This window comes from Paramormyrops kingsleyae, chromosome 12 (assembly GCF_048594095.1).
Source record: "Paramormyrops kingsleyae isolate MSU_618 chromosome 12, PKINGS_0.4, whole genome shotgun sequence".
In the NCBI taxonomy this organism is placed as follows: Eukaryota; Metazoa; Chordata; class Actinopteri; order Osteoglossiformes; family Mormyridae; genus Paramormyrops; species Paramormyrops kingsleyae.
The window spans coordinates 29,126,793-29,143,676 of record NC_132808.1 but is presented as its reverse complement, the minus strand read 5'-3'; the positions used below and the strand labels follow the sequence as shown (position 1 = coordinate 29,143,676).

General features: G+C 48.6%; 1 protein-coding gene across 1 annotated transcript in view; it reads left to right on the top strand.

Moving 5' to 3' along the window:
- Window positions 1-5,675: 5,675 nt before the first annotated feature.
- The window catches only part of LOC111832932 (kelch-like protein 5), a 29,719-nt gene continuing 18,510 nt past the window's right edge, over window positions 5,676-16,884 (top strand). The window contains exons 1-2 of the mRNA XM_023790714.2: window positions 5,676-6,532; window positions 13,936-14,118. Coding sequence (XP_023646482.1) covers window positions 6,036-6,532; window positions 13,936-14,118 — 680 coding nt within the window. The 5' untranslated portion in view covers window positions 5,676-6,035. The remainder of the gene's footprint in view (window positions 6,533-13,935; window positions 14,119-16,884) is intronic.

Here is a 16,884-nt window from a genome sequence, read left to right as displayed (position 1 = left end):
CTCTCTCTTCTTGTCTCTCTCCCTGTCTTTCTGCCTGTCTCTCTCCATGCCTGTCTCCCTGTCTCTCTCTGTGTCTCACTCCCTATCTTTCTTCGTGTCTGTCTCCCTGTCTCTCTCCCTGTCTCTCTGTGTCTCTCTCTCTCTTCTTGTCTCTCTCCCTGTCTTTCTCCCTGTCTCTCTCCCCAACTCTCTCCCTGTCTCTCTGTGTGTCTCTCTCTTCTTGTCTCTCTCCCTGTCTTTCTGCCTGTCTCTCTCCATGCCTGTCTCCTTGTCTCTCTCTGTGTCTCACTCCCTATCTTTCTTCATGTCTGTCTCCCTGTCTCTCTCCGTGACTCCTCTCTCCTTGTCTCTCTCCCCAACTCTCTCCCTGTCTCTCTCTGTGTCTCACTCCCTGTCTCTCTCCCCATCTCTCTCCCTGTCTCTCTCCATGTCTGTCTCCCTGTCTCTCTCAGTCTCTCTTCACTTCCCCTGCATACACAGTATTGTATCTCTATCCCTTTGTCTGCTTCCAAAGGTAGACATAAACAAACGCTGATGTCTAAGGTTGTGTACATAACATCATGTTTCAAGCCGTAACCAACACTTACATCCTCTTTACCTTGGAGGGATATTGGGTAGAAAGGGAACGGTTATGCTTTCGGCTTGATTCTGAATGATTCCTTGACTTCCTGTCAGACTATTACCAACACTCAAACCAAGGATATGAGTGGATGGGAATGTTAGTGCAGGCAGACTCTTAATTACCATGAATATTTTAATAATGTACACCCCTGTCCGTTTGCCTTTGTTCCCCCATCTGTCCAGGTGACCCATGACTGCTGTGATGGGGAGCTGAAGGAGGCCTGGACTGGCTGTTTTACCCCAGTTGGTGCGAAGGATCTGTCTGGGGGCTCTGCACTGGAGCTCAGCCTCATTGAGATGCACAGGCAGACCCATGCCCCCCCCCCCCCATTACATTACTGCACTTTAGCGATATGCCGGGCTGGGGCTGCTCAGCTGCATGCAATCCCAGGGACACAGAGTGATGGAGGACACCGAGGCTGAATTCACCGCTTGCATTTGACCAAGGTCGCCTGGAAACCTGCTTTTTACAGCAGCGTTCGTAGATCGTCGCTGTGCCAGACAGCAGGATGAGCCATCCTCAGAATTATAAATACAGTTCATTTTCTTGAATCCCCATCTTGCTTTGCACATGTGTGTATCATGGTTTTGGATTCTGGGAGCTGTCAGTATTGTTGTTTTATTTTTAACAGGAAGGGGCAGGCTGTGCGAGACAGTGATAAATTCCCCCAGTAAGAAAATGTCTCACAGCTCACATACACCAATCGAATAGCTCAAGCCAGAGCTGCACAAAGCCAGATGCATCTCTAGGAAAGACCAGGCCAATTATCTCCCAATGTATGTCCTTGAATGTTCTAGAATGTTACACGAGAACAAGGGATTCTGCCGCCTTGCAATAGCAGGTGATGAGCGGGTGGGTGATATGTGGCAGGTGATGAGCGGGCGGGTGATACGTGGCAGGTGATGAGCGGGTGGGTGATACGTGGCAGGTGAGGAGCGGGTGATACGTGGCAGGTGATGAGCGGGCGGGTGATACGTGGCAGGTGATGAGCGGGCGGGTGATACGTGGCTGGTGATGGGCGGGTGATACGTGGCTGGTGATGGGCGGGTGATATGTGGCAGGTGATGGGTGGGTGATACGTGGCAGGTGATGAGCGGGTGGGTGAAACGTGGCAGGTGATGAGCGGGTGGGTGATACGTGGCAGGTGATGAGCGGTTGGGTGATACGTGGCAGGTGATGAGCGGGAGGGTGATACGTGGCAGGTGATGAGCGGGCGGGTGATACGTGGCAGGTGATGAGCGGGAGGGTGATACGTGGCAGGTGATGAGCGGGAGGGTGATACGTGGCTGGTGATGGGCGGGTGATACGTGGCAGGTGATGAGCGGGTGGGTGATACGTGGCAGGTGATGAGCGGGAGGGTGATACGTGGCAGGTGATGAGCGGGAGGGTGATACGTGGCTGGTGATGGGAGGGTGATACGTGGCAGGTGATGAGCGGGAGGGTGATACGTGGCAGGTGATGAGCGGGAGGGTGATACGTGGCTGGTGATGGGAGGGTGATACGTGGCAGGTGATGAGCGGGAGGGTGATACGTGGCTGGTGATGGGAGGGTGATACGTGGCAGGTGATGAGCGGGAGGGTGATACGTGGCAGGTGATGGGAGGGTGATACGTGGCAGGTGATGAGCGGGAGGGTGATACGTGGCAGGTGATGAGCGGGAGGGTGATACGTGGCAGGTGATGAGCGGGAGGGTGATACGTGGCTGGTGATGGGCGGGTGATACGTGGCAGGTGATGAGCGGGTGGGTGATACGTGGCAGGTGATGAGCGGGAGGGTGATACGTGGCAGGTGATGAGCGGGAGGGTGATACGTGGCAGGTGATGAGCGGGAGGGTGATACGTGGCTGGTGATGGGCGGGTGATACGTGGCAGGTGATGAGCGGGTGGGTGATACGTGGCAGGTGATGAGCGGGAGGGTGATACGTGGCAGGTGATGAGCGGGAGGGTGATACGTGGCTGGTGATGGGAGGGTGATACGTGGCAGGTGATGAGCGGGAGGGTGATACGTGGCAGGTGATGAGCGGGAGGGTGATACGTGGCTGGTGATGGGAGGGTGATACGTGGCAGGTGATGAGCGGGAGGGTGATACGTGGCTGGTGATGGAAGGGTGATACGTGGCAGGTGATGAGCGGGAGGGTGATACGTGGCAGGTGATGAGCGGGAGGGTGATACGTGGCAGGTGATGAGCGGGAGGGTGATACGTGGCAGGTGATGGGAGGGTGATACGTGGCAGGTGATGAGCGGGAGGGTGATACGTGGCAGGTGATGAGCGGGAGGGTGATACGTGGCAGGTGATGAGCGGGAGGGTGATACGTGGCTGGTGATGGGCGGGTGATACGTGGCAGGTGATGAGCGGGTGGGTGATACGTGGCAGGTGATGAGCGGGAGGGTGATACGTGGCAGGTGATGAGCGGGAGGGTGATACGTGGCTGGTGATGGGAGGGTGATACGTGGCAGGTGATGAGCGGGAGGGTGATACGTGGCAGGTGATGAGCAGGCCGGTGACACATTTCCAGGCACTTCCTAAAGGCTACTGTCAGCCTTTGGCACGACATCCAATGGGCTGCATCACGGGGCGCAAACGTGACCCTAACAGCAGGTGGCAACATGCTAATTCAACAGCCCGGCTCTGACTACCCTCTTTGTTTACAGTTCTGAGAGTCATGTTCAGCACACTTTATAATGCTCTTTAATAACTATTCGGGTCCATCCTCTTCTAAAATCGATTACATTCAGCCAGGAAGGCCAACTCTAACACAGTGTGTAAAATGAATTCCTCTCTAAGAGACCCAATAGGTCTTTTTTTCTTTTTTCCTGAGAAGGAGACGCGGTTTGGGCTCAGTAACATGCTCCCGGGAGGGGGAGGGTTGACATGAAGAATAGCACTTCCTTCTTTTTTTTTTTTTTTTTGAAAAGCGCTACTGAAACGCATCTTTTCATGCACCAGGTTGCAGGATCTTAGCTGGCGTGGCGTGGAGGGGGCGTCAGTCACGTGCCTCGCCCTGTTCCGCTCCTACAGTTATGCTTGGTGAACCCGAATTTCCATAAAATGGTGTGTGTATATAGGGGCGAATGGATAGGGCACAATCATACACAATCAGAGTCACAGCCAGGGACTGCACTGGGGACACCAGTTAATGCTTCAGCTTTCCCCTCAAGCTCCGTTCATGTAACATTCCCGCAGCCTCCCGAACGTTAACGGCCCTAACGTGCCCCCGGGGGTTCGCCGGCGTCTTCACTGCACCAGTACTTGCATAAAATCATGACCACATGCTGAAGGGTACGTCTGCTTTCCCAGTCACGTCTGGCCCTAAAGATTCTCCACATGGGAATGCTGGAAATGAGGAATATCCATAGCAGCAGGGGAAGGGAGGCGATTCCCCTCGCAAATCCTATTCTTTTGATTGAGGGTCTCTCCGAAAGGCTGCCCTTATACCGTCCATCCATCTTCATTCATCTTACCGACTATAAGATTGTGGGGATCTGGAGTCTCTCCAAGGCAGCACTGGGAACAAGACATGGAACCCACTGGACAAGACACCAGTCCATCTCAGAGCATGCATACCCCTACAGATACAGGCAGGCTGGTCAGCCATCTCCCCTGAATTTACTGGGCTGTGGCAGAATCCCTGAAATGGTCACAATTTGGACACATTTCAGGGGGCAGTCAGGACAGAGCCAGGGTGCTACCCACTCATCCCCAAATCTGCCAGGATTATACGATACTAGATGTCTGGAAAAAAAACACACCTGCGTTTGATTAGCATGTGGTGAGATTACGAACCGGAGAATTCCGCATATACCTGCGTTTGATTAGCATGTGGTGAGATTACGGACCGGAGAATTGCGCATACAGGGGAGCCAGTGAGCACTATCATCACAGGTGCAGACCAACCCCCCACAGTCTGGATCTGGGGCTGCTTGCTTTTTAAACGCCTGGACACACTCTCAATCGCATGGCGCTCTAACCGATTTCCCACCAGAGGTATCATTTTCGCCGATGACCTCCCTCTCACTCGTAATAGAAAGAGCTTCCCACTCCACCGGCAGGGGCCATTATAGGCGATTGCCTGTGTGGACTTTTGATTTGGGGCGTGATGACGATGACGCTGGAATCTCCTGCTGGAACGTGTGGGACTGACCAGGTTCTGTGACACTGACCCTGCAGCAGAAGTTGGGCAGTAAAGCTCTTATTAATATTTTTTTCCTTTTCTTTGCCATTTGAAAGCAGAGAGTTATGCTTAATGAAAGCGCCCGATGAAAGCCGTCCTAAAAAGTGACACTGACCCAGCATCTGCAGTGCGTAGGTGGCCCTCATTCAGGCTCGCCTCCTGTGATCCAAAAGGCTCTGTGAAGGAGAAAGCCAGGATTTCAGGGCAGCCTAGAACGTCAGCCCCGGCAACGGAATAATCCATCAGAGTCTGCGTTGTTAAATGCACCAGCAAGGTCACACACCGGAGGGGTGCGTCTCGTGCCGACGTCTCGCAGAAAGAGCGGCTCCTCAGCTTAGAAGTCAGTATTTGGGAAATATACAAAACTTCAGACCATCTTACCGGTGCTGAAATTTGCTCACTGTAAAATGAACAAGGTATATTTAATTTGTTAATCATCTCTTCTGTATTATTTTAAAATACAGGCGGTTCTGGAGCCTATTTGGTGTGTGGGGGGTAAGGTATTTTCTGTTCCAGTCCGCCTGAAAAATAATTACTCTAAAATCATTTAGCGATTTGTCGCGTGCTTTCGTATGAATTTCATACCCAGCTTGGGGGCTAAATCAAGTCCTAGAACCGCCCGTTTTTGAGCCCAGCTGTTCAGTCCTGAAGTGCTGCACGTAATCAACTTTACACTGGTGTTATTTTGATTTATTTAATTTATTTGTACTGCCTTGTTAAATTATATTTTTTTCCAAATGTGACACCCATCGTTGTTTGACAACAACCACGTGGAGTTTGGAAGGCTTAAATGGCGACACAAGTGGTCGAAAGGCAGACATCGCATTGTCGGATGTTTTAATATGCTTCCCACCTCTAGCTCTCCAGGGACGTTGCGTGTCTGTAATGCATGTTTTGCTGTCTGACCAGGGCGGCGCTTGTTCATCGCACTATCTCCATATGCGCTCGTTTTCTCGGCTGTCTGGGGCTCTACCGCCTGTACATCCAGCGTGCGCGCGCGTGTGTCTGTGTGCGCGCACCTGAGATTGTGAAAAAGGGGGAAGCGCACTTCAAGACTGAAGAGATCGCGCTGAAGGAGTGCGCTGTACGCACCGGGCTACGGAAAGCAGTCATTCTCCATCTCTCCTTCTCGCGCGCGCTCTCTCTATCCTCCTGTTTTCTCTCATTCACTCCTTCCTGAAGCCGGTGGCCAGTGTAGTCTGAGCGCCGCCGCGACCAAGGGCTTTTCTCGCAGGTTCGGGGGATGATGTCTGGATCCAGGAAAGAGTTTGACGTGAAGCAGATCTTGCGGATCCGGTGGAGGTGGTTCGGCCACCCCGCGTCTCCGCCGCCCCACAGCCCGGCGCTGGGGGACTTTTTCAGCGGCCGAAATGCGGGGGCTTCGGCGGACAGCACGTCCAGCGGTGCAACATCTGGCGGCGGCGGTAACATCAGCTGCGGCACCGGCGACGGAGGCTCCTGTATCAATAACGGCGATAACAGAAAGTTTCTGAGCACGTCGGACCATCCCGTGTCCTTGTCGGCGGCTGCATCCGTTTGCCTCCGATCATTCAGCGAGGGGGACTGCCGTAGCTCCCCGCCGCCGCCCTGGGCTTGCCCCCAGCCCGAAGTGCCGGGTGTGGAGCCCGTCGACCAGGGCTGTGCGAGGGCCCGGCAGTATCAGCCGGAGGGAGCGGCAGAGGCAGTCGCGGAAAGTGAGGAGGACAACATTAACATGGACTCTGAGTCCAGTTCTTACAGGTATTTATCATAATGTTAGGGGGTGGGCTTGGTGCGGACGTGTAAACTGCACAACTAGGGTGGTTTAGAAATAGTAAAGCAAGATCAGTCTTCTGAATTTGTTTAGTTAGGAATTCAGCATGTATTAAGATGGCCCGCCAGTGGTAAATGTCAAAGTATACAACTATGCACAAAAGTCAGAAGATTTTCCCCCAAACTTTACATAATAATGTCACAATTAATATGAACATTTAAGCATGAATAAACGTTTGGCAAAACCCACGGTGATGGTTTTGAGGGTGCCACCTGGGTTAGAACTTTTCTTTTGTTTAGTTAAAAAAACCCATAAAGAATAGGCTACGTTCAGTAATTATTCACGATCGTCAATTACCCATTACTCGTGTAAACTGAGTAAACCCTGCCGATATGGCAAATAGACACGGGCTGGAGAATAATGCCGAATGATTTTGAGAGCCAGAACCCAGCGTTGATGGATGCCCTTAAACTAGCTTCCTGTGCTGTATGACGCGTCATTAGGCTACGCCGTATTATGCGAGTATTTGCTTACAGCTCGGTCTCCGTGTCATCTTGGATGTGTGAGATCTGGGCCCGCTGTTGCCTTACAGCACAACGTGATATCGCGGCTCCTTATGGCGCAGCTTCCTAACGACTCTCTCTGCTTTAACCGGTCTGGTTACCTCATATGCCTATAGTCCATTCGGTCCTAAAAGTGACTCCTTCTTGTGCATAAAGAGACATTAACTAGGCACAACCTGTAGGCTATCTTATATAAATGCCATACTCTGTGTACCTCTAATAGTGTCCAGTTGCATCTTGTTAGTTTATTCTATTAGACCAATGTTGACCTTTTTTGGATTTGCGTTCTCGCAGCCCGGAAATAATTTAAGATTATTTGATTAAAAATAATCTGACCCCTTAATATTTTAACCAACCATCTACCGATTCTGCCTTGTCATGTGACTGCATGACCTGTCAGTTATCCAACAGATCCATCTTGTTACAGGGTAGGTGTGAACAGAGGTCATCGCCTGTCCAACATGAGAATCAGGCTTTGACTTACTTTCCGTTTAGATTCTACAAGGCTACACCTTGTAGCTGGACAGAAGGATGAGGATTGTCCGGTTAGGCCTATGTGTCCTGGAAATAACGTTGCTCTCATTACTTTATCCCTTTAGATGCCATTCAACAACATTTGGAACCTAATAAGTTTTGCAATTCATCCGATTCACAATCTTTAAAGGCATGTTGAGAATTATGAAAACAGTCGGGATCAGGTCTTGGGACGTGCTTTTAAAGGAATACATATATACGTACTCCGGTTCGCCACCTCCACAAGAACAACCCCTGTGTGTTCTGTTTTCTCCAGTTTGGGACTCTTAGAGAAAAAGAGAAACAGGACTCTAAATTTCTCGGGACCCTGACGAGTATAAGCGTTTAGATGATGGGCGGCTCCATAGATCACTGTGAATCTGTTACGCGTTAACTAATGTATATGCTAATGTAGCGCTATCAGACAGCATCTGAATTTATGCAGTTGCTGTCGGATGCTTCATTTTAGCAAAACCCAGCACAGGAGCGACAATAAATCAATACGTGCAGCCTTGCATAAATAAGGGTTATTGTAAGCCTTATAATCTGCCGGCCGCACCAATGAATAATGATGAGCATTGCGCAGTGTTTTCACGCCGCTCTACGCTCCCGCGCTGCAGGTGAGACGGTTTCTCTGGCCAGCCGCTCCGGGGTTGCACTTCAACTGTTTGAGCAGAGGGGGCAGTGTTTCCCCAGTGCAATTTCAATTGACTGGGCTCATTTGAACGTGCAGCTCGAAGCGTTAACTGATGTGCCAGTGATTAGCTGACTGATATAATATTTCACGTTAGCTGTCAGCATAGCTGTTCCTTTAACACCACTCTCGCGGCTGAATCTTAAATCAGCCGCACGGAACGTCATTTGTAACTACTCTTTCATTAGTCATTTTATTTGTGCTGTAATTTTTTTTTAATGTCCCCGGCCTTTTTTTGTCATTCTCCCCATGAAATAGGGTCCTTAGGGAGTTCTGTGTAAAGGACACTCTGGGTCACGAAGAGACAGGCTGAGGGCAGTGGGTCAGGTGATCGATCGATGTGCTTCCACTCCGCCCCATGCTGACCTCGGACTCTTGCAGTCAGTGTGCCCTGATGCATTCTGGGATACTTTAGAAAGAAAACGCTGGTCCACACAGCTGCCAGTGGAGTTTGCAGTTTTTGTTTCCTCGGACAGTTCTCACTGCAATCAAGTGAGGAATCGCCAAATCAATGGGGCTAAATCTACCTAACGGGGTGCAGGACCCGCCCCCTCATTAATTATTTACCCTGTCCCTCCTACTGTCTGTCCCCTGTGGCCTGTCTTGAGGGCCAACCAGGCAGAATGTGGCACTCCATTTTTCACGGCGGCGTCGGTAATGCGCTTGCAATCCAAAGCTTCTGCACTTGTGCCACCAGTCGTGTTGAGGGCAAGAGCGACATAAAACTAATGCGACTGCCCCAGAGTCGCGCTGGTGCTGGCCGCCCCATCGGGACAGCTGCCCCCCTCCTTACTGCCTCCCTGCTTTGATGCAGTACCCATTTCTTGCACCCCAGTTCTTCAGTTAGTCTGCTCTTCAATCCTTCTATCCATCCATCCATCCAGCTGCTTATCCTGGTCTGGGTTGGGGGCGATGGAGCCCATCTGCATGCAGGACGTCTGATGACTAAATCTCCAATAGGCGCTGTTTACATCCGCGCTGTTTGGTCTTATGCCTTCGAGACCAAGGTTGCCAATTCTCATGCATTTGCCGTGAGACACACAAGCCAGGAATCACATGGCAAATCTACATAATTCCATTATGAACCTTAAATTATAGCAACATCAAAAGCGTTAGGGTAGTTTGCAAACAATACAGAATAGCCTACAAGGTGATAAAACTGCTACATACATGTAAATGAACGTGCGTGCAATTGGAGAAGTCTCGAACTGAAAATCCCACGTCACCCAGCTAACCAAAATTGGCAACCCTGCGTAACCAACCTCTGTCACTTGGTGCTCGCGCTTTTCACAGCCGCACTCCAAAAATGGCCTTCCATATTCGCGCTCAAGTTCGGAATACTGCGAGACCTAAAATAATATATGATACCGTTGATCAAGCAGCCTAGTGCGTTTTGCAGTAAAGCAGCAGATTTACTTCACACTATTCGGCACGTGTGCTTCTTGTGTGAGCGCGAGAGCACTGCATGGTACCATTGTTGGTGTCTGGTGGTAGCTGACTAGCTACTTTACAACGAGTACTTTCTTTACAAAAACAATTATGGATAAAAGAAGCTGTAGACAGATAGTTTTCTACCGAAGGTTTCGCGTTTGTATTTGGAAAAAGTCAGCTCCATGACTCAATGTCCGTGTTTATTGAAATCGATTCATTGTGGATGGCCACGAAATATGCCCTTTCTGCTTGAAACACAGGACTTTGATTTCACTAACTAGTCACTTCATTTATTACAAATTATTTATAAGGGATCGCTGTATTCCTTAGTCGACCCACCAAGCTATAGCCCACGACAGGCAGCGCGCTGAGAGCTGGCCCTTCCCAGCTGTCACTCTGGGGACATTCGCGTGGAGGAGCCGCGGTTGTTGCCGTCAGAGGCAGACTGCTTTTAAACCTCTGCACAAACCTAAACCCCTTTTTAGCTGTATGTGTTATTTCCTTCGATTAAAAAAACAGCAGTTGTACAGTAGTTATTCACGTTTCCCTAGTGATCTGCAGTAACGTTAACATCAACAAACGCAAATGTTGCATCATTGGAATTTAAGGTTATCATTAAGCACGTTTTCCTGAATATCTTTACTGCAAATAGTTTCCAATGCAAAACAGAATCTTTCGATTAATATTTCACTTCTTTCAGTTTTTGATTATTTAGTGTCCTCTGGTTAAAGGGGGGGGGGGGTCATAAAACAGATTAGTTAAGGTAGAACAATTGCATTGAGAATGAATATTAGGTTAGAGAATACAATAGAGCGTCCTGTATAGACCACGCCCACTTTCGATGCCGTTATCGGGTGAACATCTAAAGCAGGGTTTTTCAAATCTGGACCTCGATTCCAAATGCAGGCCTTGTTTTCAGTTCTCCCAGGTAGTTAGCTTAATAATTACTGATTCTGATTGGTCAGAGGCTTCTCACCTGACTGACAGGTAAAGGAAGGCTGGAAAACCAGCAGTGCTCGGACCTCGAGGACCGTGATTTGAATAGCCCTGATCTAAAGATTTCTTGCCTTTGACACGTTTTGAGATTTGTCCCCAGGATGTGCACCATGCATGAACATGTGCTGAACGCAGCGATTTATGTTTGTGTGTGTTTTTAATTTGGCCAAAGTGTTTAACAAAAACACAGCAAGGAAGTGTGAGTTTATGGTCCTGCTACACAAACCTGCAAATCAGTTTGGTCTCAGCATTCATTCAAGTGAGAAACAAATGTACCTCACCCACAAATTTTCCAGGTCTTCCGTTAGCTAACAGAATTGCACACACCTCCACCCCGATCTTACATGATTTTCATATTCACAGAATGTAAACTTTTGCACCCGGCTGGCTCAGTCTGTATCGCTGTTGGCAGAGTCCCTGGAGCGTTGAGTCCGTCCTGCGCTCAGTGTGGGTGGACTCCTCAAACGGAGTCTCTAAATTGTCCACTTTCTGTGTGCTGGCCCTGTGATGGACTGGCTTATCGTCCAACTCGTCCACTTAAAATGTTAAATGTTTAATTCACTGCATTTTTTTGTGATTTTTAAAACGGGGTGTATTTAAGGATGTAAGGTGTAATGTAGACAGTCGGTATATATTAGTTTTTCTTTGCAGAATTGCACAGAATAGTTAGTTTAATGGTGATGTGTGAAAGCAAGACTGACATGGTGAGCTAGACTGTGGATTATATTTATATTACATTGTGTGAACCTGTTATTTTGACGACGTTGTGGGGACCATTTCTCGGGTCTCCACAAAGATCTGTGAATGCAATCAAAAAACAAAATGCCAAAAGTCTTGTTTTTTGTTTGGTTACTTATGGTTAAAGTTAGGCTGGGTAGGGTTAAGGTCGTCATGATGGGATTAGAGAATGAGAATGGAATGAGATTAAACAATGGAGAGTCCCCACAAAGATATACTTACAAACCTGTGCATGTGTGTGCCACCCGCTTGTTCTTCATCAGGCTTCAGGATTTTGTTTTATTTTTCCAGCATTATGTTCCAGCCCACATCTGCGTCGGTTCTTGCATTTTAACAATGTAAAGAGACAAGCGTGCGGAAAATAATAAATAAACATAAGAGCGTTGCTTTTTAAAGCCGCCGGCTGAGTTTCCTCGCCCACACGGAGGTAATGAGCGTGTGCGGGACGCGCGGCCCCTCCGGAGGCACCGGAGCGGGGACGCGCAGCTCCCACTTCAAAGCGACTCTCCTCCGGGCGCAGTCACAGCCGCAGCCCGCCCGGCTCTCGGATCACGCCGCCTGGTGTGGATTAATGTGGAGCGGGAGGCGGAGGAGGCTAAAAATATAACGAGGCGCTCTGGAATAGATGCGAACCGACTAGTGTCGGTGTCGATTTGCATGCGAGGCGGCGACGCTCCGTAGACCATGCCGATCACGGGATGATTAAACTCGTCTGACACTACTATGTCGCTCCCTGGAACGGCGCACGTTGCACAACCAACCGTGTGGCTATAAAATCTGGTTGCATGATCAGTCTATATGTTAAATAAGTTTTGAGGGAAAAAAAAGCCATGAACCAGATATAGACACGCACTGTATGAGTGGCAATGCACTGGATGTTTACTGCAAGGGCGGACTGGCAACAAAAAGCAACGCGGGAATTTGCTGTCAAGCCACCAAAATGTAATATTTTGCCGTCGATTGGAGGAGGGGGTTCCTTAACTTATTTGGGCATAATTTGTACATAACTATTCCCACCTCTGTACATACTCTCTTAACTGTACAAATTGTACATACTGCACATATTGCACTTGCCACTCTCTGCACTTCTGATTAGATGCTAAACTGTATTTCGTTACCCTGTATTCATACATGTGTAATGACAAAGAAGTTGAATCTAATCTAATCTGCTGTTTGGTACAGGGCTCTTCAAATCAGACCCTCCATTACAAATTCAGGCTGTGTCTCCAGTTCTCCCAGGTAGTTTGTTCCCTGATTCTGACTCGGCTCACAAATAAAGGAGGGATGGACATTCAGCGGGACTCGCACCTTGAGCACCATGACTTGAATAGCATTCTTTATTATATTTTGTGTTGGCCAGCCCTAATTTGACCGGTCCAGTGGAAAATTTCCCGAACTCCCTGCTAGCCCGTTTGCGCCTAGTTTACTGTAAACTGATGCACTGGATAAGAACTGACCTCTCCTGTCATTAGACCGTGGTATAAACCAGCTGAAGGTTATTTGTTTAATGTTGACAGCTAAAATATTGGATAGTGGCAATCATGGGCGTCGCCGCTATCAAATCACATTTCATAATTATTCGTCGTCCCCCCCCCCCCCCATTTTTAACATAAAATATTACTTTTATGCCTGTGTGTCCCCCTACATTCAAAATGCTTATGATGCCCCAGGTGGCAATCATGAGTTTGCTCAGATCTTAGGAGGTTTTAATGATGTTTTTAGGGTCCTGATTAGCTGAGTGCAACGGAGAGCAAAACAAGGAACCGTACATAAATAAAGAAATACATAACTAACACAGGAATAAAACAAGAACCATAAAAGTTAATAAACATGGTCGTAACCCATGACAAAAGGGAAACATGGGTAACACAACCACCCACTTAGCTTGTTAAGCCACATAATAGCCTGGGGCACCAGGGAACACACTGACCTAAGAACGTGATGGCCAGTGACACCTGTTGGCCAAACGAGGAACTGACATCCCGAAGGGGGCAGGACAGGGACTGATCCTGACCTGGATCCAGAGTCCGACACGAAAGCTCCCTTGTTTTGTATTCTTGCACTTCATCCACATTGTTGTGTAAGCCTTCTATAAATGGCCAATCAGATCTCTTAAAAGGACCAAATGGCCAATCAGATCTCTTAAAAGGACCAAATGGCTACTCAGTGGTCACTTTATTTTCTCAGTAAAAAGCCACAACTGACTCACTGAAAACTGGCAAACTACCAGTTCATTTTACCTCGTCCCGGTTCACAGTCGGCTGACTTCCAACTGAATCACTGACGTTGAAACGCTGAGTGATTTTTGAGAAGACAGGTGGTTGTTATGGAGGTATGAACACTGTCTTAGAAGCATTGTGGTCTGTGACTGGTCGATACGGTATCTGGCTGAGGGTCATGTGGAACCGAGGCGACGATGCTGGTGTGACACTTTGTATGGCCGCCTTCCCTGTAGGAGCTCCAACAGCAGCCAGACTCTGTCTTCCAGCCAGACGGCCGAGCCCTGCGTCCCCGAGGAGCTCTTCCAGTCCCTGAGCCACGCGGAGCACACCTTCCACAAGATGGAGACCTACCTGAGGCACAAGCAGCTGTGTGACGTGGTGCTGCTGGCCGGAGAGCGTAGGATACCGGCCCACAGGTGAGCTTGGCTTGGGTAGCACTCCAGTGGGTTGGGCTGGGTTTGTGTCACGATGACAGAAGAACAGATTTGCATTCAGGTAGCGAAATGGGACATTCAGTCTAGAGGAAATAACATCAATTCTTTGTTCAGGATTTTCTCAATTTCCATTGTGTGTAGGTTCAGTTGAGCAAACACAGGCAGAGGTGGGCAGACAGTCTATAGACATGGTCATGCCAACTCAAACTCAATCCACTGCTATCATCTCAGTCTCATCTCTAAACTAACATCATTACTCTGCCGCCTAATTACATTGCATGAGAATGAGATAGTGGGACCAGTGAGTGTTCAGACTGCCTTCTCCGAAATGTCTGTTGTTGTCGTTTTGCTCATACTTGCCTTATGATGCCCCCTCCGGAGCTTAATGTTGCCCAGAATTTCCGTTTTAATCAGCAAAACGATATGCTACAGTATGTGCGACGCTACACTGTGGACGTGTGTTTATATTTTATTCATTGTAGCTCCTACAGGGTAAGTTCTAAATAATTTCATGATTGAATCCTCTGCCTGGATTCAGTTCTTTTGTTGACTTTCCAGCCCGTTTGAAATGGGTTTCAGGTATTGATGTTGTTTCTTCTCGTATAAAACGAGGACAGTCTGGGTTGTTGTGTGGTTGTTTTTTGTTTTTTTTTGCATCCACATGTCAAGCCCTGGCCCCCCACCATGTGGGACCGTCATGTGACCTGTTCCGACACTAATGACCCACCGTGGGGGGGGGGGGGGGATACAGGCACAAACCCTTTTCAGCAGAGGGTTCTGGCCAACCTCCCCCAGACTCAAGAAACACAGTCCCCTTGTCATTTGTGGGCCACTGAGATTTTCATAACCTCCTGGGCACCACGGCAACAGCGGAGAGGCTAACGTTGCCATGACACAATGGGCCATCCTCCAATAGGATGAGGAGAGATACTGTCAAGCACTTAATGGTGGAGCGGCTGTCATTCCAACCCCCCCCCCCCCCACCCCCCCACATGCAGGAAACCGATGAATACACTCTGATAGACATTTTGCCTTGCAATGTTTGATAAGAGACCCCCCCCCCCCCAAAAGAAATATCCAGTCCCAGCAGTATTGCGGCATTGTGACTGTTGGCTATACTCCTTGCTAATCTTTGCACTTCAAAATATTTGTGTTATAAACACAATAAACTATCAGCAAAGCACCTTTAAAGAACCCTGATGTAGAAAATGTAAGGGGTAGGATATTCTCAAACGGTGGAACGATCTGCTGTTTATCAGCTGCTGGAGTCAGTGAATTTTAACAGGGACAGAAGAGGAAATTTCCCCGGAAGCTTCAGGAGGTGGAATGGCCGACATTACGGACAGACCAGTTCAGCGCCTAACCATTTATGCATTTACAGTTATTGTTGTTCGCGAGTGACAGCAGATGCCAGCGAGTCGGGCGGTAGCTGGAACAGAATGTGTCCCTCTTAGCTTTTTATTAAAGTCGATTTTTTTTTCTCACGGCTGTCAAAACAGAGTATGCTGAGTAATCAACATTTTTAGAGTATGCATTTTCACATTCACAAATTTAAATTAAATTCTGGCTCATCTATTAAAAGTAACATTTTATTTGAAAATAACAAATTAATAAAATCCCTTTAACTAATGGCATAATTTGGGTCTCATGTATAGTAATTCATTTAGATACAGATTTTCTTAATCGTGATATAAAAGCAAATCTCTGCATTTCACTTTGGACATACACAATAAGCGTCTGAGTGTAAAATCACCCCTCCCGGTCCTGGGATTTGAACCAATAACCTGCTGAGCCACACACTAGCCACCCTTTGTGGCTGTATTGTGTGGAGAATATTCCTCTATCTGTTTATTGTTTGCTGGGCCTCTGTGAAGTGGTAACTCTGGCTACCGGGTGAAATAAGGGTTCCTGTTCCTCTGGGTGACCTACTGTTTGTACCACATGCTCATTACTCAGAAAGCCATCGAATTAATCACATTTTCCACTCCAGTCCAGCACAATTGTCTCTGTTGGCTCAGTTCCCCCCCCCATCGTACGTCTTATTAATATCGACTTCTTAGCTGTCATCCTCTTGTGGAGTGACGTGAATTATTTTCATCTCCACGCCCAAAGGTGTTTATGAAGGCGCATCACGTAAGAGGCAGGCCTCCCTCGCTGTTTACCGAGCCGCCTGCCGCCGCTGCGTGTCTCGCTATGATGCGGCCCGCCTTTCCGCCTCAACGCCGATGTCATACTTATGTTTGTCAAACTGGGGAATTCGGCTAAACTCACAATGTTGCCAGTCATGTGCTTCCCTGATGCAGGGACCTGCTCGCGCGGATTTTCGGGCATGAAGCAGGAGGCCCTCGATGGTCCTGTCATGTAGCATCGTCCCTCCTCGGCCTTAGTGGGGGGTAGAGGGGGGGTCGCTATGACGCTGGGCCATCCTGTGTCGTCGGTCTCACGCCCACTAACCCTCTGTGACCCTGAATAGGACAAGCGGTTGCATAAAACGGATGGATGGATATTTGTGAAACATATTTGTGGTGTTCTCAGTATTGTAAGTCAGTGCCGTCTTGCAATATTTGCAAATGGTTTTTGTTTTTTCCATTGTCTTGTTTCTTTTGTCTTTTGTAACCATTGTAACCATCATCATCCCATAGTGTTACTGCAGTAGGTTACGCTCGTTTGTTGCTGGTAGTGGGACAGGCCAAGTCACTGCACCGTCTGCTGTCTGAACAGCGCAGTGACACCTAGAATAAACTAGGA